Raw genomic sequence first — 27759 nt, forward strand, 5'->3', positions numbered from 1 at the left:
AAAACACATTGAGTTTTTCGAAGAATTGATTTTTAAGCAAAAATCTCCCAATGATGCCATCTCTAAATGTCTCTTTAGTTTTTCCTGGGTTGCTGCCTTTTCCGTTTCAGTTCTGTAATTCATCAGTACTGCTAATACAATCAATAGGCTGCAAAAGTCCCCAAGGCCAGCTCTTCTAGATTTCTACTGATCTAGATATTTGAGCTCCATTGCCAAGAATTTGTGAGCAGACAGCAAAGAATAAGGAGGAGAGGGACGTAGGAGCACAGAGCACATGGGTGGGACATTGCCAGAGCAGCTGCTGAATGCCAGTCTAGCAGTAGTGGGGTCTACAGGCAAATCCATGGCCACCCAAGTGTATCCATGGCCAAGGGCAGAAGTGCAACTTTTCCCATCAGTGTGACAACTGATGTCTTTGCTCTCCAACTGATGGAAAATACCAAGAGGAGAAAGGGAAAAGAGGGGAGGGGGAAGGAAAGGGGACTGTTGGGCAGTTGAGGGATTTGAATGGGGGAGAAGGAGCGGTTACAGCCCCATTCTGCCCACTTTCTACTGGCCCAACTGAACCCCGTCCGGAGAGCTCAGTTTGCAACTAACTTGCTCATCTAGGGGAGGTTGTATCTATTGCAGGGTTCGGACATAGGACTGAGGCATCTGTCTCTTTGGAGCACTTGATGTCATCTGTATAGGAAAACAAATGTGTGTCCTCTGTTTTTCCCCCATGACATTCCCCTTGCTTAGACAACCCTCTTCCTATATTTTGTAGAAAGAAGGTAGAACATGAGGCTTGCTTGCTTGATGAAAAACAATAATATCAGGGCCAGTTCTCTCTCTCTTTTTTTTTTTTTTAAACAAAACAAAACAAAAAACAACTTTTAAGCCAGTGCAATGGCTTTTATCTGCTCATAATTCTTCCTGAAGCCAAGTCCGCTGGCTATTCAAGCCATCCCCTTTCCTAGTGAGTTAGGATTGGGACAAATTAATTATAATTCTAGAACTTGTCAGCTAGAAGCAAACCATCACACACTAATCATACAAGGCTGTTCCCTTCGTGGTCCAACAGTTGAGATTATCTTTCCATAATGTAATGAACCATTCAGATCCTTGGGAAAGAAAGCTCACCAGTAAGTACATCTCTCTGTCTAGAGATCTTTTCTAAGCAGAAGGTTGCTGAGACCATCTGTAGTGGGTGAAATGTGGCCTATAGGAAGAAGGTGTTTTAGACCAGAAGCATTAGTTATGGAGGTTGCCATTGTTGTGGTTCCTTGCAAGGAAGGGAATCAAAGTGTAATCACACTAGGTCATGTGTAAATTTATGCTGTTTTTACTGGCTCTCTTAACCCTTTTCCTTCCAGGAATTGTTAAGTTCCTCTGCAGTCATATATCAGTCCTTGGGTTGTTCTCACCAAGGGTGACTGACGGTAAGGTCCCTTCGTTGACCGACAGAATAGAAGTCGGGTCATGCAACGGACTCCCTGGAAATTACGTAAGAGAAATAAATACCCTGGTATTTGCACAGAGAGGAAATTATGAAATTCACTTTGAACATGAACTCATAGACTCTTTCAAGCTCTCCTGTGAGAAAAAAGTTTTCTTGGTCTGAGGGAGTTTGCCGTGGAGATAGAGGTGAAACCTTTTATAGGAAGATCTCCTGTTCCTCTGTTGCTTGAAATGGTCTGCGATTCAGGCTGCCTTCAGATGGAGACTCCAAAGAGGGTTCAGGAGATAGGAGAAAGAACAGAACATCTGTCAGTGCCTAGGACTCTGTCTTGTTTCCTTCTCTTTCTTTCTGTTTTGGGTTTTATATCATGGCCTGTAAGACAGTTCATAGAGAATTACTTTCCCTTATGGAGCAATCGTTCAAAAATGATTTTAATTTCCCCCCCTCCCCCGACTGGGCTGTCTCACCTGCAGGGTATGGATTGATTTTATACTATCAGATGTGCTTGGTGCTTTTCCGGCATGCTGTTTTGTTAGGCTATGCTTTTTAATAGAGCCTGTGGAGCTGGAATCATGCAGCTCCTGAGCTGTTTCTGGAGATGAACCAAATGCCAAATTACGGTGCTAATATAATTCTGAGGCTGCCGCCTGGATCATTGGCTGCGCTTGGGTCCTAATCCCTTTTTTGTCAGATCTGAAATAATGTATGGGCCACGGACAGGACACGTGAACCAAGGCAAGCAATGCATGAGGAAAGAAGATAGAACATAGGGAGGAGTAACCTAAGTCTGTGCTTTACTCACTTAGGAAAGAGCACTGATTCATTGGGGGCCCAGGAGTAAGGAGACTTGCATACATTTCCATGATACTGCCTGGACTGGCACATTGCGACTAAGTCTTCTGCTCTAAATGATGCTTTGATCAGTCGACGTTCTGATCACTTCGGCAAGGAAATACAAATAACATTTTCATTGCCTTCTACTCTGAGGAAACTGCTTACGTTATGTGTATGTTGCTAGTGTTATACCAAAACACTGAAGCTGTTTAGCCTCAGAGCTTAATGGATTATTCTACTTTTGGAAAATACTGAGTTGCTGTTATCTACTTTGAGTGTTGCGTACTCTAATGCATAAGAGATGTGTGTGCAATGGGTGAGTAGATGATTTTTTTTTTTTAATTGCAAACTGTAAAATATAACTGAACTCTAAACATCATAAAATCAGAATCAGGAAAGCAAGTTAGTGAGAAAGGGAATCTCAATGCTGAGGACAGATCTTCTGTCTCAAATAAGTAACTGCAAATCAAAATTTAGCCCTTTTTATCCTCTTAAGAGATTTTTAGATGTGTGTCACCATTGAGTCAACAGATATAACTCTGTGTATATGCATGTGTCTACTTTGATTTGCTTTCTGCTAACTAATTTATTAAGTACATTCCTTCCTTCCCTTAATCCTGTACTAAGGAAGCACTACATTTTTACATAAAAATAATAGACATTCAAAGCAATAGCTCTGGCGTTTAACTCTTGTGAGAAATATACCATTATTTTTCAAGAATTTTTTTTGGAAAGCACTATTCCATGTATTAACATGGATAAGAGGTTTAATCTCAGTAAACAGGAACCTTGCTCTCCCATTTGATTTGTTTCCCCACAAGTTGACTTACCAGGTACAGTATTTCAGTTTGCATGCAGGCAAAAGACAATTAGGTTACCAAAAAGCATTATTTATAAAAAAGTGTCAGTTCCTGCCTTGCTACAACTTGGTGGCTCAGTTATGCAAACCATATAAAAGAATAGATTTCGGTATAAATGTAAGTTTTGAAATGAGAGTTTCTTTGCTGATAAGGTCATCAGAAGTTGAAACACGAGTGACAATTTGTCTGTTATAAATTCAGAGTTTCTCTATTGCTAACCATAGAAGTAACTTTCTAAAACACTTGTTTACAGTGCTAATTCATTTGAATTTCTTTAACATTTGAAATAGACTGACAGCTCAAATCCAAATGCAGGAGGAAAGCTATCTGGATTTGATCCTAATGAGTACACTGAAATATCTAATTCAGCACCTATGAAATGAATAATGATATAACTTGTGTTTACTTTTAATAATCATATAATGCCATGAATGTTATTTGTTCTGTTATCATTAGTCATTAACGTTATTAGTGACGGTAAGGACAGAGTTTTGTTTGCATAGCTGTAACACAAATTTTATTTCTTTGTAACTGATATACAAAGGCTTTGAATATTAACGCATAAATTTATCAAAAGCCTGGAATTAAATATCCATTGAGGATATATGCCTGCAGAACACAAACCGGTTAGTGAGGGAGGAAAAGATTCAATCAAATCCTGAGGTCTCGATCAAGTTTATTTTTAAAATGAAAGAAACTCTTCCACAGAGAAGCATGAAAATTGAGCCAAACATTTGGAATTAAGTTCTGTGTAGAGAGTAAAAAGCCAAGCTTTGTATATTGTAGTCAGGGTAGAAATAATTTGGGGGGAATTAGTAAGTGCTGTGAAAAATATAGGTTCTATTGTATGATTTCTAGATTTGGCTGAGCAGCAGAAGCTATGAAACGTTATATCCTGCAGAAAGCGAAGGAAGAAACACTGGCTTTGAAATCAGCAGGCTTAGAATTCATATCTACAGGTTCCACTCACCTGAGGAGCTGTCATGGAACATAATTTCTATATCTCTGTTTTCTTACAAATGAAAACTGGGATTTAGGAAATCATATGAAGAAAAAAAAAAACGAAGAAAAGAGCATATGTGAGGGCTGCAGCCAGAGGCAACAAATGAAGAAATGAAGTCAGATTAATGTCCTGCCTCATACCTCCTGCCCTTCTACTCTCTCATCTGGAGATCCTTCCCTGTCTAAAACAGTGTCAATCCTCATGCTTGTCTTAGGGGTCAAAAATCTGGCCCAAATTTAATGTTCAATTCTAATATCCCTTCTTTCATAAATATATTCAAATACTGATCATCGACTGGAAAAAACATTTTATTTTCCTCCTTTTTGTCTAACACCAACCTATACATCCAGTTACAGCTATCATATGTCCCTAAAATCCTCAGATACTTACCTTTTGTTTTCTGAGTGTAACTGTCTCACCCACATGAGATGAATGAAGTCTTCCAGTGCATGAAAAAGTAATTTATTAAATACTAACTTGGCTGCTCTGGGAGTATGAGCTCCTTAAAGAACAATCCACTTATTGTTGTTGGTTTGAACACATTTGATGGAAGATGAATATATAATGGACACAGCAAGCACTTGATTGCTTCTCGATAAATGACTCTGATATAGTTGTACATACACATGTAAACATGTGCGTATCTGCAAACACACAGGGAACTCACTTCCCCAGAGGTCTTCTCAACTATTCATAACACAGCAAATAGGAGGACTAAAGCATTTCAGTATTCTGAGAACCTAAAATAGATGTCATAAATCCATATTCTGAAGCTTTTTAACCTAAAAGAGAACGGAACAAACCAAGGTAACTCCAAATTTAACACCTGCTCATTCGATTTCAAAAGTCTACATCCACCATACGCCCCTTAGAGCCTATTAGCTTTTACTTTATATACATTATTTTTTAACAACTTTGGTTACATAATTTCTCAGCCCAGTGCACATTAGACACCATTAGACAGCATGGTGACAGCCTGATAAATGTTAAGGTACATTGGCAGAAGCAAAAATGAGAAGTGAAGGCTGCCACTGAGAGAGAAGAAGGGAAAACAGAAGGCTTAATTTAAATAAGCTGTATGAATGTAGGAGACACCGCTCTGATAGGCTTGCTCTACTGCACGTAATAATGCAACAGCTTATGTTTATTAAAATGATTCTGAGTCATTATTCTAAAGTCATTTTTATACTAAAAAGATTGTTACTTTCATTTATTTAGTCATTCAACTGACATTTATTGAGACTGATTTTTCTTTTTTTTACTCAGCCATGTTCAAGGCAATGAGGATATAAAGATAAAAAAAAAAAGACACGGTAGTGGCTTTTGAAAAGCTCACTATTGGTAGGTGGAAACAAATAGAGAGAAAAAATATTTATAATAGCATGAGAGGAACAAAATATGGTCTACCAGAAACACATACAGAGTGTAAGAAGGGCAATCAATGGGAGAGATGGAGGACGCATAGAATAGATCAGAGAAAACAATTCCCACCCAAAGAAAGTTCAATGATTTAGAAAAGCTGTTATGTGATATGGACAGTTCCAGGCACGCCAGATAAATAAGGCATAACCAGTGTGTGTTACAGCGGTGACAGATGGGAAATAAGGTTTACGGAATAAATCCCATTGCTTTAGAGGAAATCATGTTTGTGTAGACAGTGGCGTGCAACAATAACATGCCATTCTTAGAAGCAGCTTATAATGTATACACACGGTCACATGCATATAGATAGACAGATCTGGGGGCATAACAGGCATTTTAGGACACAAACAGGATTGTCTTCTAGTAGTCTGCTCTCAGAATCCTTAACACTTGATAGTGTGTCATGCATATCAAGTCTTTCATTCTAAGACTTCCCCATAAATTCTACTCCATTTCATTCCACTCCTCAGAAACATTCCAGATTTTTTTTTTTTTTGCAGGATCCATTTTAGCACTTAATCATAGGCTGCCTTATCTTGTCATTTGGTCATTTGATCTCACTTGTGTGTTGTTTGCCTTCTCAATTAGAGACTGTGACTTATTACAAGAACTGTTCCTCCCAGGGCTCTTATGTCTCCCATGTCATAACCTAGCATATAAGCTAAAGTGCAAAATAGCTGTGCAACAAATACAATTATTGAATTTAATATGAAGATTAAATCTTACCAATGCAGTAAGTGAAATTACCAAAGTTGTTTTCTAATAGATAAGGATATATTCAGTGCCTTAAAATACCATCATAGATGGCTTGTCCTCATATGGTAGCAACAGATTGCAAACATCCTGTCTACATTTCAAGTCAATCTGGCATTTACTTATTTATTATTGATTACTGTTAATTATTACTGTGAGGATTAGTAACTGATTCTTAATACCTAGTAGATGCAAATGCCAGCAGGTTTTCATCTCTTGTCATTGTGAAATTGGACTGCATCAATGGTTAATAGAAGTCTGAAAATATATCTAATTGCTAGAGATCTTTATATAAGTACAAAAGAAAGATTGGTGTCCCTAGTGGAACAATCACCTTCTGTGTCGAACAACCATTCATAATCTGACTGCAGATCTAGACGTGACTAATATTTGGCTCTCACATTATAGGTGGTTACCGTGGAAGGAATCAGTAAGATCATAATTGTCATTTCCTTGGAAAAATTTAATCCACAGATGGATCGCAACACCCAACAGCATTGGTGTTCAAAACTAATGGGGATTTTTGCTAAATAAGGAATGATTCAGCCAAAAAAGGTATACTCTATATCTAAATCTATACCACACATCGTCCAAAACGTATATTTACCCAAGCACTGACTGTATTGGAACACTAGAATTTTCCTGATAGGGACATTGGGAAAAATCACTTATTAAAATACACATTTATATATTTTCCTTTATAACATGAAGCAATGGAGTTATTTGATGTTATCATGCATTTATCAAGTTTCAGTTACTTATAAAATGTAATCTTTCGTGTTTCATTATTTAGCTAAATAATGTAAAAATTCTAAATCAGATTGGGAAGCTGCTTATTAAAATAATCAACTTTTCTCTAGCTTTCTACTTCAAGAAATAAGCCTTGCTGCATATCAGTCTGGGTGGGGGGTGAGAGTGATGTTGTTGAGAAAGACTAGGATACAAATATTTATTTGCCCCCTCCCATAACTAAATTTATACAACCAACCATAACCTTATGACTTGGTGTTCATTTCTTTTAAGATTTTCCTATCATTTGAAACTAGCTTGGCCTGTGGTGTATTCAGTTTATTTAGACTAGAATGTTAAAGCCATTTCAATCCAAGTTTCAGAGAAATGGCATTTCTTCCTCGGTGACTGATGTTCAAAAAAAGCTCACTGCCTGGAAACAAAAGTGTTCTCTGAATTAGCATGGTTTGGAAAATTCTTAGCCATCCAGCGATGCACAGATTGAATCATACAAAAGAACAGAACATACATAAATGATTAATTTCCTCTTTCCATTTAGGCTTAATATGTTTTAAGGAATCAATTAGCCCTCTCCCACCTGTTTCTTAGAAGAAATCCACGAGGAAGCATATTTCAGAAGAAGGTTTTTGCACTTAAGTGAGCTGTTACTCCTTCTCGGTCCTTTGACTGCATAGCGTTAGCTTGTCTACCTCCAGGTTCTTTTAGCTTCAGGATACAGCCTGGGTGCCTATACACCCATCTATTTTGCACAGTTAATTCAATCTGTTTATAAATAATACACTACTTAATAAATAAATGTTAAGGTGGACCTCCCTGTGTGAGAGGCGTTATTCCCACGTTCAGGGCTTTAAAAGGCAAGATAGTTGGTACCGGGGTTTGGAGTACTGCGTAATCTCAACAGATGGAACGGGAAGAGCAACGCGTTTGCGTTTAGCTATCGGCAGTCACACGACGTGCACAATCTATTCGACACCCTTTTAATTTCAATATTTTGCTCCGTGCTAGGAAAAGAGATACACTTGCTAAGGCAGGATGAAGTACGTATCTGCAAAACCTAAGCATACTTCACCAGCACCTCCTAGGGGCCATCTGAGGGTATGAGGCTCAGAGGTGAGCACAGGCACAAACCCTTTCCGTGCATTGTCAGTTTCATCTCCCCCACACACACCAATCCACCAGGGCTGCGCCGCCCAGAACACGAGCTAGATTGTGGAAGTAGTTTGGCGACTCTAGGCCTTTTAAAGGGATAAATAAACGGCACGAAAGACATCTTTGATCGGTTGAGGAAACATTAAACACACAGGGATTTCAAACTCAAACTCGGTGTAAGAAAAAGACTCCTTTAAGAGCAAAGCTTGGTTTTGACACCACAGTACTGCACTTTTCAGTTTACACACACACACACACACACGGATTAATCTGTCAAGTTCTAGGATCCAGACCCAGTTAACACTGAATTTTGCATAGGTTTTTAAAGGGTCTACATGCTCTTGCCTGGTTGCTGGGAAAGGGCTGGGAGGCGCTGGCGCGAGGGCAGAGCTTGAGTGTCTGTAGGAGTTGCTGTTCCAGAGAATTCATTACTAATTGCTCTGATTTTAGATCAGCAGAGCGTGCCGGGCGGTGGTGGAGAAAGAGATGGAAGGAGGACAATGCGAGAGGGAACAAGTTGTTCACCCTTCAGAGAAGTCTAGGCGCTTTGCAAGTAATTCACGAACAGTCGGGAGAAGAAAGAGCCCAACGGCTAAGCAGTTGCAACACTTGTGCACATCTAAGTTCAGCTGGGTTCTGCGTGGGGTCCCGGTCCCTTTCCCCAGGTAATTCGCGGTTGCTCCGCGCACCACGGGTTCTGCGGGGGATTCGGGGGCGTGGGGCTCTGGGTGGGAGGGAGGGGAGAGGGGGATGCGCCTGGGCTGAAATGCAATCCTCCCTGGCTGCAAACGTTTCCTCCCGGCGCTGGCAACCCGGCACGCAGGCCCCCCCAAGGAGCACGCAAGGCAAAGTCGCCACCAAGGAGAAAAAAGGGGAAGCGTGGGGCTCGGAAAGGGTTAGGAAACTTTGCCCAAGGCCAGGCTGCAATTAGGCAGCTGCAAAGTCCGGAAGTAGAGCTTCCCACCTGCTGCTGTCCAAGCTGGGGCGCAAGTTTCTCCTACCCAGCCGGGGCTAGACTCCCGGACCAGGCTGGGAGGCTGGAGGCGGAGAAAGCGGCGGCAGGTTCTCCTCGTTGGCAGAGCCCAGGGCTGTAGCATTCTCCCCTCCCCGCTGCGGTTCCCGCAGCCGGTAGCGCGGCCAGACGCGCTGCGATTGGCCCGCAGAGGCCGGAGGGCGGAGCCAGGCAGGCCGGTATTGGGACCGCCTCAAAAGAGCCCAGGACAGTGCAGAGCGCACTGAAGCCTTGGCCAGCGCGCAGCCTTCCCCGTCGCCGGCAAGCTGGGTCTTGGGAATTCTGGTTTGCTTTGGCTCATTCGCTTTTACAAACTACTGGATCTTACATGCCTCTGTGCCCCTCCCCACTTCCACTTCATGTCCCCATGCTCCTGCGCCAGCAACAGGTAAGCGCTGCTGTGTGTTTTCTTCCCTCCTTCTCTCTCGCCGCCTGTGTGTCATGGGGAGCGGACTCAGGCAGCGGCCCCTGACGCTACCTTGCCCCGCTGCTCCAGAGGTGCCCAGCTGTCACGCTGCTGTAGAGCTCACCCACGCTCTCGAGTCCCGTATCATGCCTATAGAGTTTGTGTGCGCACCAGAACATCCCCAGAGCTAAAAATACGGAGACATGCTTGGAACAGTTGAGCAATAGAAACATTTCTCTGCAGCATCTGTTTGTGCTCATAACTTCCAATGCACCAGCTGTAGCGAGATACTGAGTTTGGAGACCAGGGCAAGGGAGTCTGCGTTGGATTCTCGCTCTCAGGACAAAAAAAGGCAGCGGGGGGCGGGGGGAGAGAGTGTATTTACAGCGCTGGTCTCAAACCTTGGCAAACCTTGGTACTCAGGGATAGTCTCGATCCTCAGCCGTTTTTTTTTTTTTTTTTGTCACTGCTTCAAGTGCAGCGTCGAGTTCCAAACAGACCGGGTGTCTCAAAGTTGCTTTGCTGGGGAACAGAGCGGGAGCCAGAGTTGGGAATTGAGCCCGAAGACCGCAAAACTTTCACATCATTATGTCACTCTCCCCTAAGCCAACTTGTAATTCTTAGCAATAATAGTACTAATACCTAGGTTGAAGACAGCGTGGTTTCTAGGGAGCACAGTGGTCAAAACGACTTGTTTCTGCAAAAAGATTGCATCATAACATAGACTCATCGTGACAATTGAAGAAAAAAAAGAGATAGGAAATGGGCAGTTTAATGTTGTGCCTGGGTAAGCATATCAGTGGGATGGTAACTACCATACGGCCGTGAGTCCTGGGGATTTTCATAAACTCCGAATTTCCCTGTTAGGAAATAAGGCACTGTTTAAAAATGTATTTTGCGTATGCACAAAATGCATATTGCCTTTTACCACTTCTTTCACATTAATAATCTATAGGCTGTCGGATTTCCTCACTAACCACTATTGTATGTTTGCTGTGTATTATTACCTGTGCACTTGTTAGCTTTTTTCCGACTCACTTCCACCCCCACCCCAAGTGTTTTATTTATATTTGCCATTATCTGGAAAAATCTCCATGTTCAGGAGTTGGAGATGTGACTTCAAGGATGGTGGGAGGGGTGAGAGTTGGGGTCAAGGTCATTTCACTTTGCTTTCAGCCCTTGCCGCTCATGTTTTGATGGCACTTTCTTTTATGTTATTGGTATCCATAGGAATATTTGATCTAAACTCTTGTGTATTTGGCGTTAAAAAAGCACGCACACACACAATATTTCTACTTCCTTTAGACTCTCCGGATGTAGACTTTCTGGTTCACTGTAGAGTCCTTGTATGAACTTTTGAGTAGCATGAAAGATTGACTACATCTTTCCTTGAACAGATAAATAGTTTTAAGTGTTTCTTTTTTTTTTCTTGGTGTATATGTTTGCTTACAAATATGTATGTATTTTCAGCATTTGCACATGCTGAGTGATGCTACATACATTGTTGAGTATAAATATTATAATACTCACATAGACAAATGGGTATTCCCTCCTCCTGTACTTCCCCTCCCCCTCCCTCTGTTTACTGAACGTCTAAGAGGTTGCTTTGCTAGCAGTTGTGCTCACATAGCAACACGTGCCCAGAGCACACTCAGGCTGGTCTATATGGCGTCAGCTGGGGAATAGCTGCTCTAAAATACTCATTAGCAGACCTCTCTCTAGCCCAGCACACTTTCTTTTACTATCCTTATTTCCTGTCCTTAGTTAGAAACTTTCGTATTCACTACACCATGACCATCTGATGGGACACATTTATTCTTGGTTATTCTTCATAAGTACCTTTTTCTTTTTTCTTAATAATCCATATTCGAAATACTTCCTGTATGGTAAAAATGATTTAGATTCACTCATTTATACTATGTTATCCCCCTTGACCTTTTATTTATCCCTAGCTCTCTCTTCCTTAACAACTACCTAAGAGTGAAGCACTGAACTATTTTTTCCATTGCTTATGCTTAATTTTGGCTCAGCCTATAAATAGTCTTAACATGAACGGCACCACATGTTGCCTCTCAATTTCCCAGAAATATTTTCTACCTCATTGGTTCTAGCCTGGGTAAAAATGATTATTTGTGTCTCTTAAATTTACATCAGGCCCTTAAATACTTTGGCGGATAGGGGAATTGACACATTGTTCATCCAATCAAATATCAGTTTTCCTGAGTTGTACCCATCAAGGGGTCAAATCATTTAAGGTTCCCATCTACTCCTAATCCAATGTTTCTCAAAAACATGATTTGGAATCTCTCCCTAAAATAAAGTTGCATGAAAGCCATCTTCCTAATGAATGTTTTTGCCAGGAGTGTGTGAGTTGGTGATTTTCACTGATAGAAGAGCAGGCAAGAATGTTTCCTGCTTGCCTAAAGCCACTCTGGTGTGTGGGCAGGTTAATAGGAAAGGCATTCTTCAGAGTGGAATAAGAAGGCAACTAACCTATCAAACTTTGGCAGGTTCTAGGTTTTTGCTATGTAATCAGCTCCACAAAAGTCTGAATACACATAATGTGTGTGTACATATTTATCATTTTGGAGCATACGAGTATCTATTCACAGTGACAAAAGTTTCCATTTTGCAAAAGAATCTTCCCCCTCTCCCTCTTTTCAGGCAGAAATGGTAAAATTTGCAAATGATGCTCCCTATCTGGAGCACATTCTGTCATTAGCAATGGAAATAAGACTATAATAGTCGCTCAATACAGGCTATTTTCAAGGTTCTAAATGCGGAAAGCTATTCAGAGGAAGCTGGTATTGTGTGTTTTGTGGAATTCAAACGAATGTCCTGGGGTCAAGATTTTTGGAAAGTCGTAATTCAGTCTTTAGATTTCATACAGTTGTTATGCTTTAATCTGGCAAAAGTGTATACGTAAATCAGAATAAATTTGAGACTGTCTCTAATGGTAACTCAGATGAAGGATTGCTTTGGATGATGAAAAGGGAATTTCTTGGTGTCAGTTTACAGTATAAGATTCTGAAGTCAATCAGAACTCAAGGATACAAGTACTATTTAAATGATGCCTCCCTCCCCACCCCCCCTTTTTTTGAAAATACACCTGCATTTGGTATTATATTATGATCTCTATCTGTTTCTGTGTAGAAATAAATGCTTGGCAATTTCATGTGAGCCAAATAAGCTGAAATCACTGTTAAAAAAAATTCTTTCCATGTCCAGGATCTAGAACCCCGAGCAATAGGAGTCTTGTTTCTTTTGTCCAAGTGCAAACTTCACAGGGAAGCAGACAAAACATTCAAGCAGGTGGAAGACTGGGAAGGCACAGTAACTTCTTTTTATAAAGTAATTCAAAGACACTTTCAAATCGGGCATCATTTAGGTGTCAAAAGCTGCCAAAATGTAACACACATTGCAATTTTCACAGATGACTAATCACAGGAAAAATGTGTTGGGGCACATTCTTGCATAATAACTTGGATGAAGAGGGAGAAGTGAAAAGACTGTAGCAAGGCATTTTCCAAGACAATGCACCTTACCTCTCTTTCAGGGCCTGTGCAAAACAAGATAAATAATTTGCTTTATTTGTTTGCAGTTGGCTTGGCTGTAATGGGTTTTGTTAGCTGCGTAACATTAATGTGGCTTGGGGGGAGAAAGAAAAAGAGGAGTCCTCTCTATCATTATCAGGGCTTCACCACATTTCTGATCTTCTTCATGTGTTGTTCATTGTTCACCTTTCGTACATAAGTTAGGTTTGGTTGTTTGAAATGTTGCGAATCACTTTTTTTTTTTTTTTTTTGGTTCTATGCTGCACTAATTCATATTTGATCAAACACCCTCGACTTATCCTTAGGGTTTTGTTAATTAGTCAAGGAAAAACAATAGTCTTTGGAGCAAAGATGGAAAGTAACAGTAAGTAGTTGGTTTTTACTTAGAGAATTAGGCAAGAGGAGAAAACAGAACGGCTGTTTGTTCACATTTAGTGAAGGTGAGTGGCTTCTCCATAGGAACATACAGCAAACAACAGCGCTTGAAGTGAAAGTAAGCTGACTGACATTTATGATCTCTTCCTACGGAGTTGCCTCTGTTTGGGAAAACACAGAATTGGCCTCACATAAAATGAGTTCCTGCCTTATCTCAATCCGCGAAAGACCTGGTCCTTTGGCACAAAGGTGCTTACTTCCGAGCCTGTCATTATACACACAGCAATCCCATCTCCGGAGAATTTCAGGACTCTTATTGCTAGGCAACAGAATCACTCCCTGTCCCCCAGAGCTAACTTGTGTCTTCAAGTCAGAATCAGCTGCACCCACAGAGATGTTGTCAGGCATTTCTCCACAGTGGCTGAAGTTCACGAAGCAGTGAGGCAGCACACGATCTCCCCAAAAACAGTCTCCAGAAATTGAGATCCATTTCAGATGGTGTTAAGGGCTGTCTGTTCAGTTCTATCATTTAAACGAAAAGCCTGTGCCTTCTGATGTCAACCTTGTTATCAAGGGCTCTAATGTTCTCCCACAATGCACCTGCAGCTCAATTCATATTAACACTCTTCATTTGTGTGAAATGTTCTCTACACGTCCCAGTCCTTAAACCTTCACAACAAACGTTGGAATTAGAAAGTCTCGCTTCTGCTTAATAACTTGGCATCCTAGCAAGTAGGGAAAGCAAGCAAAAGAAGAGAATCAGAGGGGAGAGAGAGACCTGTGAACTAGAATATTTTAGGTTGCTTGCCCAAAATAGAAGAAAAGGGACCGGAAATTTTCGTTGAAAGACGGTCACAAACAACTCCCTCTCCTGTGCTGAATGATTCTGTGCTTTGAAAGAAAATAAATATTTTCAGGCTGCAAATATTTTAAAAACCCTACAATTCAATGTGGAATATATTTATCTATATCCGACTCTGTGTCTTGCTGGGAAATGTTGCCTTAGGGAGTATACCCCTTAAGAATGACTTCTTTTGTTATGAATGAATTGTCTTTTTTTCTGACAGGACCTGTTCTCTGGATGTCAGCTGAGTTAGGAAAGTAACTCCGCATGTCAGTAGACAGACTTTGGTAGACCCTCAAGACTCCTGGAGACCCCCGTCTCTCCTTACTATATTTTTTTTGCGTGTGTGTCCTCACTGAACATTCAAAACTGTTTCTCCAAAGGGTTTTGCAAAAACTCAGACTGTTTTCCAAAGCAGAAGCACTGGCGTCCACGGCAGAAGCAATGGGCAGTGTGCGAACCAACCGGTACAGCATTGTCTCTTCAGAAGAAGACGGCATGAAGCTGGCCACCATGGCGGTTGCCAACGGCTTTGGGAACGGGAAGAGTAAAGTCCACACCCGGCAGCAGTGCAGGAGCCGCTTTGTGAAGAAAGACGGCCACTGTAATGTCCAGTTCATCAACGTGGGTGAGAAGGGACAACGGTACCTCGCAGACATCTTTACCACGTGCGTGGACATTCGCTGGCGGTGGATGCTGGTTATCTTCTGCCTGGCTTTCGTTCTGTCGTGGCTGTTTTTTGGCTGTGTGTTTTGGTTGATTGCTCTGCTCCACGGGGACCTGGATGCAGCTAAAGAGAGCAAAGCCTGTGTATCCGAAGTCAAGAGTTTCACGGCTGCCTTCCTCTTCTCCATCGAGACCCAGACCACCATAGGCTATGGGTTCCGCTGTGTCACGGACGAATGCCCCATTGCCGTGTTCATGGTGGTGTTCCAGTCCATTGTGGGCTGCATCATCGATGCCTTCATCATCGGCGCCGTCATGGCGAAGATGGCCAAGCCCAAGAAGAGAAACGAGACTCTCGTCTTCAGTCACAATGCTGTCATCGCCATGCGCGATGGCAAGCTGTGTTTGATGTGGCGGGTGGGCAACCTCCGGAAAAGCCATCTGGTGGAAGCTCACGTTCGAGCGCAGCTCCTGAAATCCAGAATTACTTCGGAAGGGGAGTACATCCCCCTGGATCAAATAGATATCAATGTCGGGTTTGACAGTGGGATTGACCGCATATTCCTGGTGTCCCCGATCACCATCGTCCACGAAATAGATGAAGACAGCCCTTTGTACGATTTGAGTAAGCAGGACGTTGACAATGCAGACTTTGAAATTGTGGTGATACTGGAAGGCATGGTGGAAGCCACCGCCATGACGACGCAGTGCCGTAGCTCGTACCTGGCAAATGAAATCCTTTGGGGCCACCGCTACGAGCCTGTACTCTTTGAAGAGAAGCATTACTACAAAGTGGACTACTCGAGGTTCCACAAGACTTATGAAGTCCCCAACACCCCGCTTTGTAGTGCCAGAGACTTAGCAGAAAAGAAATATATCCTTTCAAATGCTAATTCATTTTGCTATGAAAATGAAGTTGCCCTCACAAGCAAAGAGGAAGATGACAGTGAAAATGGGGTTCCAGAAAGCACTAGTACGGACACACCCCCTGACATTGACCTTCACAACCAGGCAAGTGTACCTCTAGAGCCCAGACCCTTACGGCGGGAATCGGAGATATGACTGGTTCCTTCTCTGGGATATTTGCTTTACAACACAGCCTGTTGGTCAAAGGCCCAAAACAGTTATTCAGACGACGGTACTGGTGAAGAGCTGGGTCAAGGCAAGTGGCCACAAGGGACCGAGGCTAGCACAATGGTTTCAGAGAAAGACTCTTAAGCTCGGAGATTAATGCAAAGCACTAAACATGCCTCCCCGTGACCCAATGGCACATATATGTTGTAGAATAAGTTATGGGGTTATTTTTTTTTGTGTTTTTTTTTTATGTTTTGTTTTGTGTTTTTACAAAACTTGAACTTGCAGGCAAGCCTTGGTTGGGTATTTGACTTATCCAGAATGCTTCTCTTTAGGGAACAAGGATGTTTTTAATGGCATAACAAAGGCAAGACTCTGCCTTAATTTTGAAAAGCTGCTAACTACATGAACACAAATTGTATTTTTGTTGCCGTGTAGTTTTTCTTTCATGTAATTTAAAAGTCAGTGTTGAACTTTGTTGAAAGCTCATGATATGTGCTTCAAAGTGGCAAGTATTTGGCTATTAGCTGCCAACACGAGAGCCTGATTTTTTGAGGCCAGTAATTTGTTTGCTAGAATTGATTCTCTCTCTCTCTCTCTCTCTCTCTCTCTCTCTCTCTCTCTATCTCTATCTCTCTCTCTATCTCGTTACATAAGGGCATTATGTAACAATAGCCAAATGGTAGCCTCTGGGTTTTTTTTTTGTTTTTTTTCCTTCATGATGTTGATGGGTTATCTCAAATTTTAAGTTAGACTACCTAAAATAAATACCAAAGATAATGCACATTTTTGCACAGTGGAGCTTATACTAAAAAAGAAAGGAAGCTCACCGGCTGCCTTGAAATCAAGAGACAATAACTTTGAACCTCACCAAGACCTTGAACTGCCCTCTCCTTTTGCACCTTATTCAGAAAATAGGACATCATACACGCCAAGTCCAGTTAAGTGTAGTGCTTTTTAAATTTTGTTCTTTCACGTAACTTTTGTATTATAAGAGGAAGAAGAAAGGGAAAGTAAAATTCACACACACACACACACTCGCACACACTCACACACACACAATAAAAATCTTTCATGCAAGGTAGTGCTGGCCAGGCTGACGCATAAGTTGAGAGATGGTGACATGCTCTCAGCGTTTTCTGGGTTTTCTCTTTTTTGCACATTCCAAAATTTATTCCATAAGGTAAGGCCTTGGTTGAATTTAGTCAGCATCCTCAGAACTGAGCCATCCAACATGGAAGATAACTGGGTTTAAACCCTTGCAGTTGAATTTGTTTCCCTGACTCCCAGGATATTTCCCGATTGATTTTGCCTTAGAAAGGATGCCACGCCAGACCTCCAGACTGGTTATTCTGATCAGTCTGTCTGGAGTGAGCCCTGCAGTGTCTGAGAGTGCTGCAAATGCCAACGTGGGGGAGGTGGCGAGATGGGGACAAGTCTCTTTGACATCAACTCAAGTATTCAGGAGCGAGAGGAAAGTTGCTGGTTTTTTTTTGTTTTTTTTTAATATTAGAGGGTAGGAGTGAAAATGTCTCAGTATTTTAGGGTCAACAAGAGTCATACAAAATACAACACAATCACAAGTGAAGGAGATAATGGTCTGAAAGGGTTAGTTCCCATTTCTGTATGCACACTCATGATTGAATCTGAGTTGATCCCTGTCGCCTGTGGACCCCTAGCGTAGGTGACTGAAGGACACGTTATTTTCCATAAGCCTCTCCTGCCAGGCTGCCTGACTTGCTGAAAACAATGATTTTTCTCCCCCAACTCTAGCTCAGTAATGAAGCTCTGTTTTGGTTTAACGTTCCCTATTTGTGAATTCTGGGGTTACTGACTTTTCTTTTTAATTGGAGTCTCAAAATCAACTCTCTTACGGTATTATATCCCAGTATGCCATTAAAAAACAGCTTGTTCTAGAATCCTGTATTTCGTGACTCAATGTTTGTGATGGTCTCTTGAACAGCCATATCTGAATGCAGTGCCTGCAACAATATCACCATTTCTGCTGTTGTCAGCCTTCAGAGTCGATGGGTTTGCAAACTGTGGCGTTATTTTCATTGAAACTGTGATAGAGATGTGAAGCAAGTGGATGCTAGTCTAAATCCAAATTGCAAAGCAGGTTTGGGAAGTTGTTTAGAGAGTTGGTGGAATTGGGATTGAGTGGACGAGAGAATCAACAAAAGATGCAACGGTTTGGCCGTTGACAGTAAGAGGATACCAAGGGCTTCAGCTGCTGCTATTTTGATATTTTGCAAAGGAAAATAATCATACCAAAGAGTATTCAATGATATGTAAATTAAATGAAGATACAGTGGACAAATTGGGGTGACCCCAGAGAAGCCTCCTCCTAAACACACAGTGCTGCCACTTAAAAAGACGAGATCATTGAAAAAGGGTGGGTACGGGGGCAGGAATGAGGGAGGGAAATCTTTCAACTTCTTTCTGAAAAAGAGAAAAAAAAAAATTCTAAAATTTCTGGTGCACAGGTTTGTTTGTTTGTTTTTCCAAGAAAATTTTGCAGAAGCTATGTTTTTAAAGTGTACATTTTATAAAGTTTATCAGATATTTTCATATTTAAAGCCAAATGTAAATAGAAGTCTGTAAAGGAAACAAAATTGCCATAGAAAGTATAATTTCAGTGCAGCAATTTCTGAGAGCTAGTACCTATATGCTACCGGTTAGCATGGTTTTAGCAAATATTTACCAGCCTTATAAGGTTTGTATGGCTATGTTCTTCTGTTATTTATTTCAGCATGGACTGTTCATTTGAAAGCTTTTTCTAGTTATTAGTATTTTAACAGTTACAAGCTTTAAATGGCTGTGTTTTTGTTTTTGTGGGGTTTTTTTTGTTTGTTTGTTTTTGTCAAGAGCCAAGACACAGGTAATGCACAACATTTTTTGCTGCATTTTACCTTCAAAACATTTGTCCTTATTGACTGGGTCTCCTTAATTAGTGCACACATGTCATTAAAATGCAGATTGAAGAGACTCACCCACCGTGAATGTCTATTCCTGGACACATGTTGCTTCTCTGTTGCAAGCAAACCCCCCCAGTTGGATTTACTTAGGACTTATTCCCTTTTAAAGAATCTTTTGCCCATATCCGGCTGGGCTTTATATTTTGGGGAGGAGGCATGGAATCCTGGTTATCTTATTTTTAAATAAAACGTAGACAAAGTGAATTCTATTTTGATTATTGAAAAAGGAATAGTTTTCTATCACTTTAAGCATATACTTGAATCCGACATTTTTAAGAATGTCGCTATAGCACTGTAGTCATTTCCAAATTCCTGGAGAAAGTTTGTTTTACCTTTTAAAAAAATTCTATTAATGCATTATTTCTTCACTTCCTTTCTTCCCTACAAACTCCCATCCCAAACCTTGATGTTTATTTGATGAGTTTGTATCGCCCAAATTACGTTGCCCTTGCAAATAACAAATGTCAGTTCATATTTTATCATAAGCCACTCAGTAAAGGCAAAAAACTTGTTCTGAGAAGTAGAGTGAGTCATTTTTCACTCTGTGTCTAACAATATTAAGGTGAAAAAAAAAAAAAAAGTGTTGCACAGTCTTGTCCCCACCCCCAACCAGGATCTCTTTTCTAGTGACGTTGGGTTTCAGCTCTGGGCTCTGGTGAATTGAACAATCCCGGCCTTTGACAATCGTGAGAGTTGTTATTTTCCCGTTTGCCGTCCTTTTGTACCTAAAGTCTTCCTATTGTACTGCACAAACTATGGATTGTACATATTTTTATATATTATGTCTTATTTTATTATTTCTAAATAAAAAATTAAACATTGAAAACAAATTGGTGCAAGATTTTTGGGCTTCCTGTCTGCTTGTGTAAAATCACTGAGATATAAAGCAAATGTTCCCAAACAATAGGACAGAAACCCTGGTGATCTGGATGAATAGAGCCATAGAAACTGCCTCAACAGGCAGGTGCAATGGGGTGGCAGATTAGTTTAATCCAAGTTAGAGGAAGTCAAGCTCATGTTTTCTTTTGGGACAGAATGGCCTAGGTAGCGAGGGGATCGAAAAGATGGAAAAACAAGCAAACAAAACTAACAAAAAATACAAGGTTTAGATTTTGATTTTTTTGTTTAATGATAACAGTCTCTCTTCATGGAGCCTAAACTTTGTGTAGTGTTCTGCCGTATATATATAACCTGGTTTTCTCAGAAACAAATCAGGATATTATTGTCGTATTATAGATCTGGAATTGGCAAACGTGTTCCTACTAGGGCCTGATAGAAAGAATTTGGGGTTTGCATAACAGAGTCTTTTCTTCTGCACTTGTAGAGTGAAAGCAATCACAGATAACATGAAAACAAATAGTGTGGCTCTGTGTTTCAATAAAACTTTATAACTGCAGGTTGTGTGATAGAATTGGCCCGTGGCCTGTAATTTATTGGCCTCTGTTATTGATGAAGAAACTGAGGGTAGATTTTAAAGCTACTGAATCACTGAGGTGATACTAGAATTCAGGTTTCATCTGCCTCCAAACCTAGTTTAATCCACTAAGCTGTATACTGTTTCAGGGCACAAAGTTACTCCTTGGTAACTTGGATATACCGTCTCAGAGAAAAGTGCTACTTCTCTAGCAAATTTGGTGTAACTGTTTTTCACAATTGAAAATACTGAGAAAAATCTGCATTTTGAGATATGGGTCTCAAAATATTTTCTTTAACAAATATTCACACGGCACTTACTATGTTCCAAACATGGTTCTAGGTTCTTAATACATTCTAAAGAAGTTGATCTTAACAGCAACCCTATGGAGGAGGCACTATTATTATCCCCATTTAAGAAATGAAAAAAACAGGTCAGAGAGGTTGAGCATCTTATACAAGCACACCCAGCTAGTAGCTATTGGAACTGGGATTCAAACTGGCGCCATTTGTCATTGGGCTGTGTTTTATTGTTTTGTTTTTAAATAATTGCTCTATCCTTCCCGTTTGGAGGCATTCTTGGTGAAAGTTTCACTATTTATTTAATCTCCTGTCTTCCTGCTTCCCATTTTTCATTCTCGTAGGTGATGGACATGCTTTTTTCTCCACACAGGGAGCATCAGCCCAGAATTCCCACCTCCTTCATAACCGGCTCCACAATTCCTCCTTTAGTTCTTGGAGAGAGGGGACAACTCACAAAGGGTAGGTTAATTACAAATTGAAGCATTGGTTGTGGGATTTGGTACATTTCAAACTTCAGAGGAATTTCAATTCACTAGGAATTGCTTAGGCCTGCCCAGAGGCAAAACCACAAAGCTTGGTTACTAACCAAACGCAGACGCCCGACCAAGTCACAGGCCTCTGCCTTCCATCCCTCCATGGCTGTCAAAGGTGTAGCTTGGTCCTCTTGGTGATTGGTCCTATTATGCAAAATATAGAATGGTAACTCCAGGCAGCGAGTGAAAGCCACGTGGCCTCACTCCTACTTTTTAAAATTTTGTATTATATGAAGAAAAGGCAGGGTGGCATCCCAGAGTCCTGCTTAGGCGTTCTTTTCAGTGACATCCCAACAAGGCCTCAAACTCTGGCCTTCTTAAGCAGCAGCTCTCCAGATAATACTTGTAAATTTTCCTCTAGCAATTTCCATTTTAGAGCTGGCACACTGATTAAATCTATCAGATTTGCTTCCCCAAATTAAAGAAAGAAAGGAAGAAAAGGCTAGTGAGGGGTGGCCGGTTAGCTCAGTTGGTAAGAGCGTGGTGCCAAGAACATGAAGGTTGCTGGTTCGATCCCCACATGGGCCACTGCACCCTCCTTTAAAAAAACCCAAACAAACAAAAAAACAAAACAAAAAAACAAGTCCATGAGTAGCATGTTTTAAGACACCAGAGACTTTAAAAAAAAAAAGTTCAGACCAAGGATCTTGGCGACCTGATGATTTGAGCCAGTCGAGGAGGGTTGTTATAATGACTTAAAAAATTACACAATTACCAGGTAACACCTGCAAGAGGCAGGTGCAATAAGACTATCATAATACGTGGCTGGGGAATAGGGTGACCAACTGTCCCAGTCTGCCTGGGACAGACAGGCTTTCCCTGGATGTAAGATTTGCAGACTAACACTGGGAAAGTTCTGGGCAAACTGGGATACGTCAGTTATCTACTTCGGAAGCTGGAGAATTAGAATGTTCGGGGGGAAGGAAGGAGAGGGACAGTTAGGAAGAGTGTGGAAGTGGAGTTGTTTAAAGAAAGGTGAGCCAGACTCTGCATAGGAGGGTTACTAACTAGTAAGAATAATAACGATGAATAATTACATGTAAGTGGCTCTCTCCGAACAGCTCAAATTTGCTGCCTCAAGGCAGTCATTGTTTTGGAGGAATCGTTTTCTAAAATATTACACAATCCTCTGCCTTATTCAAAAAATGGTTTCCTGGTGTAACGCAAGCCAATAGGCGCAGCTCTTCCTGGTAGAATGTGCTTGTCAAGGTTTGTCCTTTAAACCATCACTTGCTGTTTTGTCCAGTACCAGAAGTCCCCAAGACCCAGTTAGGTTTTTGCTTCCGATCTGCTTTGCTGAGGAAATCAGATAACCCGTTGTAAAGTCTATATAACCAATATCAGAAGACCAGGCTGGCCAGAAATGTGCAGGTAAGACGCAAAAGACAGGGCTTGAATGGAGGGTTTGATTTCGGTGGTGACTGTACTCATTTCCTGAGATTTAAAAATTTTTTTTTATTTCAGGTTTGAGATTATATCCTGAGAGACTGGAGTTGTTAACGGGTTTGACGTCTAGAAAATTCTATGCAATTTGACCAAAAAGTTATTGAGGAATTAATTATATGGTGCTGGTGACTCAAAATTTTCTATGTGGACTTGGTCGACAATAGATCACAGTTTGGAATATGGGCAGTATAGTTGTATATTCATTTTGTCTTACAATTGAGAAAACCAAAATTTATGTATCACAATAACTACCAATTATTGAGTACTTATGGTATATTGGATACTGTGTAAAAATACAGTGCTGACCCTTCATATACAAATATCTTTACAGAAATATTTTTTCAGGGATGGCACCATGGAGTCACATATTTTCGTAATGCCTTACTGGGAATGATTTTGTAAAAATCATGATTTTGTGAAAAATTCTGCTCCCATGGATGCTGCTTTTTCATTTCTTCACGCTAACTGACCGCTCTGCCCTGTGAAATCATCTCTGCCTCAGTGTCTCCCCAATCCTGACACATGGGTGGGAAGACATCCCCTGGGTTCACTCCTGTATAACAAACAAATGAATCAAGTGTCACACTGTATAGTTTTATTTGGCTTTTGTTTTTTCAAATTTTTGATAACATACCTACATCTGACATCCCAGTTAAGCAACTCTTTATTTGATCTTGCAAACAAAGAGAGTGTTTTACTAAATAGTGTATAAGAGTGTCCTTAAAAATAGCTGCCTTGGGCACCCAGACACAGACCCGTAAAGACAGATTATTTACCAACAGAGGAAGTTCAAAGGCAAGTGTGTACACATCCCGTACAGAACACTCTTGGCAAAAGCACTGTCAGATGGCAGCCATTCGTACAAAAAGGAGGGACAGTCAAGTCAACATGCCAGAGGTTTTCTTCGGTCCTGTCAGAAGTTCTTTGGGTGCCCATCAGACCACAAAGCCCTCCTCTCTGCCGTATCCAGGATCGGCTGAAAGTTGCAGCCTGCATTATTTGGGCACCGCAGTCAATGAGGCAGCTGAAGAAGATGCCCCAGAGTTGCCATAGAAACAGAAAGAAGCACCTCTCCTGCACACTCTTAATTTCATCTGAGTGACTTTATTCAAGAACCAAAAATAAAAAGTGCACAAGGATGTAATTATATAAAAAGCTGCATTCGATTAGAAATACAGTGTGTACTTTTGCTCAGTCCACAGCTTGCTGCTCCCTTCTATTTCGAAACATTGGAACTATTCAAACAGGAGTCTTCATTTGAGGTTTAATTGAAGTGAGGCCCAGATTTGCCAAGATAAGGGAGTGAGGCTTTCTTCTGAACCTCAACGTTTCTCCGGCTCCTTCTCGACATCTGAATGTGGGGTCTGTTAAAACAAGGTCCATTTACCAGTGTACGTTCAGATTGGGCCATCTGGGCTCACTGGGTCCTACTTGAAATCACTCTGCCTTCAGGCACTCGCTCGTCTAAAACATTCTATAGGTTTATGATCATTTTGTAGGATAATAAAAAGAAGTGGACAGGAGAATGCCAAAAAAGCAATTAGTGGGGAAGGCTAACAAAATTCTCTCTTTTTTTTTTTTTAAATCCTGTTGCTACTTGCAATAAACAGCTCCTTTCACATGGAGAGGTGGGGGAGGGAGACAAGCCCCTCAACAGAGATCCCACTGCAGTATTCAGTGGAGAAAAAGCATTCAGCATTTAGAGTCTGTCCACTTCTTTACACCTTCTGATGGGCTGCAGAAGTTACCTCTTCTTCCGAGTATCCTGCGAGACAAGTCAATCCTGAACCCACATGCTGGCTGGCATGATTCAAAAAGTGCTTAGGTTTCCATTTCCTGTTGCTGATTTGCATAAAGTTGTGTGCAATATAGAATACACTTAAAAAGGGAAATGCAAAGGTACAAGGTGTGTCTGGTGAGCAAGAATACAATCCTGTTTGTTGTCTGTGAATACGCCCCCGTCTGTTCTCTGGATTTGCAGGACCAGGTACATCCTCTCTGCATTTTACATTGTGTGAGGAGGGCCCTACACTGAGTTTTTCTGCAAGACAAACAAGTCCTTTATATGAATAAAATATGAAAGGATTTTCCCTTTCAGAGAGAGAGCTGGCAGCCTGCAGGTGAAAAGCGTGGCTGATTCAGCCAGTGCCATTTGTAAAACTAGACTGGCTGTGTTATTTAAATGCCTACTGACAACCAGTTACATGCTTGCAAAAATGGAACTGAGAACTCCCTTATATCTAAGGTTGGAAAGTTTAACTGTCATGAATCTAGAATTTCCAGACCTTTGTACCTCGTGGTATGTAACAGCCACTCCGAGGAGTTGATTACTCTGTCCATCTTAGGGGCACAGTTATTATGTAAAATAACAAGAAATCTGTGCAGTTATAAAGCTGCCCATTCCTAATAAGGAAGGTCTTGCTAACCACATGGCCATTTAGTTTGCTTAACATCTTAGTGGTTTTCAGGAGGTAAAAAGAATAAACTAGTGGGGAAAGTAAGAGGAAGAAATCCTCATAGAAATAGGACCTCCAAGCTCAATTAGATGTTTCCTGTGACGTGTTTGCTGAGAACCCCTCCTCAATCTCCCATAAACAATTTTCTGTAAAGCCAATATTGCTCAATAGTAGAGTTTTCGATTATTTTGGGAAAACCCAAAGAGCATTTGAATTCTTCTTGTGGATTAAAGTAGGCAAAACAAAACAAAACAACAGCAAAAAAACACACACCCAAACAACAACAACAATAACAACAACAACAAAAAACTCAAAACCAGAAATAATCAATCTGAACTCAGAGCCAAGCAGACATTTAACACTGTGTTTAAGAATATCCCCTCAGTGGTTTTTACATACTACTAGGTACAAAGGTCTGGAAATTCTAGATTCATTAAAGTACACATTTCCAGCCTTACACACTCAAGGAAGTTCTTCAATTCCATTTCCCTCCCTCCAAGACTGTAGCTGGTGTCAGTAGGCGTTTAAGCAACATGGCCAGTCTAGTTTCTGAAAAAGCACTAGCTGAACCAGCCACATTTTTTTACGTGCAGGTTGTCAGCTCTTGTTTTCTAGAATTCCATTCTGTCTCTTTAAAGGTCCTACATATCTCTGCTTTGATGCATCACGCCCTTGATTTTACCGTCTAACTCTTAGAGGAAAATCTTACTCTCTAATTTTCAAGATCTTGGGGACTTCCAAAATGCTCACTACCTGTAAATCTTACCCAGCTCCCTGCCTCCCTCCCAGCCCAGCCCAGCGTCCTGGTCCCCCACTGACATTTTATTTTGTTGTTGTTGTTGTTAAACCATTGGTAGCAGAACTTTTGAAAAATTGTGTATATGTATAATTTAGCATATACATTTTCCCTGAAGAAATCTGCAATTCTAAGAAATTCTCAAAGAAATTCCTATAGGTTTTGTGCACCAGAATTGTCTTCTCCCAATCTTTTTATTTCTGGGTAAGATGTATTTAACCCCACTTAGTGAAACATTACTTGTAAACCTGAGCCATCTTCTGCAGAAAAATTGCCTTTCACAAATTATTTAAGACTTTTGAGCCTTGGTGTGCTCAGTGGAAAATAAGAATAAAAACAGAATTTTGTGAGATTTAAAAGGAGGTAGTTTTTGTAAAAGTGCTCCATAAATTATAAAGTACTACACACGCGCGCGCGCACACACACACACACACACACACACATACATGTTAGTTTTATGCTTGTGGTAACAATTTTTTATTTTCTAATATAGATAATCTTTATTCCAAATTCAAAACGTTTAAGTCCATCCAAAAATGAGAAAAAGAGCTCTTCCCATTTTGGAAACATTCACCCAGCATCAAGCACCTGGAATGATGATAGATGTTGGAGATGCAAAGGTCCTCTTTTTCAAAGACTTGCAGAGGAGTGAGGGAGAATGAGAACAACAATTACAGTAATCTAATTTTAGATTTCTATATTTGTGCTCTGACCTTAGCAATCAAGCCAGAAGACCTCCATTGCAGTGTCTGTGCAAGAGATGTGAGCATAGTCTTCTCCACCCTTGTTAAGAGAATCCATAGCATTACCTGTTGTGTTATATGCATTAAATGTCAATGATTTTATTTATTTATTTATGTTTGTACTGGAGTTTATACGGTTGGAGTTTCTGCACCTGGACCCTGGCGCTATGTGAAGGGAAGGCGTTGTTCTTGGCAAAATGCTCAGTCACAAATCTATCAGATTATAGAGTGGATTTCCTTTATGTTGGGGCATTGGACTCCATTCAGGGGGCAAGGAGGATAGGATTTCACAGCTTGTTTGGACATGTTGGTCATTTCTTATTCTCATTCTTTCCGAGAAAAGAGTGTAATCTTCTGGCATACCTCCTGGTAAGGTCAGTGCTCAAACAAGAAATGCATTCGGTGCCCCAGATGCTTTCTGCTGAACAAAATGGCTTCATTGACCCCAAACATAGCAACTGCTTCTCAAGAGCAAGAATTTGGCCCTTCCTGGAACTTCTAGCCAACCAAGAGTGGCCCTATCCTTTCACAGAGGGTGGAGATGTTTTTCTCGGGCTTGCTTGTATGAGAAAACCTCCCCCCACAACCTCCTTGTCCAAAATGATGTCCCCTCTTTGGATTCCAATTCTTTTTCTGTCACTTCCTTACAGATACTAGTTCCCACACTGTTTTCATCATTTCATTTTGCAGGCTGAATCTTTACCAAATTTTCATGCCATTGAAATCTTTCTGGAAAATCTGCTAAAATGATCCATGTATTTTCTTTTGACAAATTCTTTTAAAAAGAAAGCAGTATTCCTGACAAAAAATTATGAGGAGACTCATTTTGCCATCACTCTGCCTTAACAGACACACACACACACACACACACACACACACACACACACACACACACCACTTGCACATACACACGTAAAACTAACGCATTCTCTGATGACTCCCAGAGTG

The 27759-nt window shown here is 40.9% G+C and overlaps 1 protein-coding gene and 1 long non-coding RNA gene across 5 annotated transcripts; one reads left to right on the top strand and one right to left on the bottom strand.

Moving 5' to 3' along the window:
- Window positions 1–854: 854 nt before the first annotated feature.
- On the bottom strand, window positions 855–8314 carry LOC141568797 (uncharacterized). The gene is made up of 3 exons (XR_012491991.1): window positions 7641–8314; window positions 3106–4161; window positions 855–1813 (listed from the first exon to the last, which is right to left on the bottom strand). It is a non-coding gene; the product is annotated as an uncharacterized LOC141568797 (long non-coding RNA).
- A 440-nt stretch (window positions 8315–8754) lies between these two features.
- On the top strand, window positions 8755–26913 carry KCNJ2 (potassium inwardly rectifying channel subfamily J member 2). Of its 4 annotated transcripts, XR_012491990.1 has the most exons (5): window positions 9437–9612; window positions 14627–16084; window positions 21212–21296; window positions 22617–22741; window positions 22835–26913. XR_012491990.1 is itself a non-coding variant. In XM_074319438.1 (4 exons), exons 2-4 carry the CDS (start codon window positions 14848–14850, stop codon window positions 22681–22683), a joined length of 1389 nt encoding a protein of 462 aa, XP_074175539.1. In that variant the 5' UTR covers window positions 8755–8877; window positions 14627–14847; the 3' UTR covers window positions 22684–26913. The 4 variants fall into 4 exon arrangements, 3 of the variants coding, with proteins under 3 accessions (XP_074175539.1, XP_074175538.1, XP_074175540.1); XM_074319438.1 differs by lacking the exon at window positions 9437–9612 and adding an exon at window positions 8755–8877 and having other exon boundaries at window positions 22617–26913; XM_074319437.1 differs by having other exon boundaries at window positions 22617–26913.
- Window positions 26914–27759: the final 846 nt, after the last annotated feature.

This window comes from Rhinolophus sinicus, linkage group LG15, assembly GCF_036562045.2.
Source record: "Rhinolophus sinicus isolate RSC01 linkage group LG15, ASM3656204v1, whole genome shotgun sequence".
Classification (NCBI taxonomy): domain Eukaryota; kingdom Metazoa; phylum Chordata; class Mammalia; order Chiroptera; family Rhinolophidae; genus Rhinolophus; species Rhinolophus sinicus.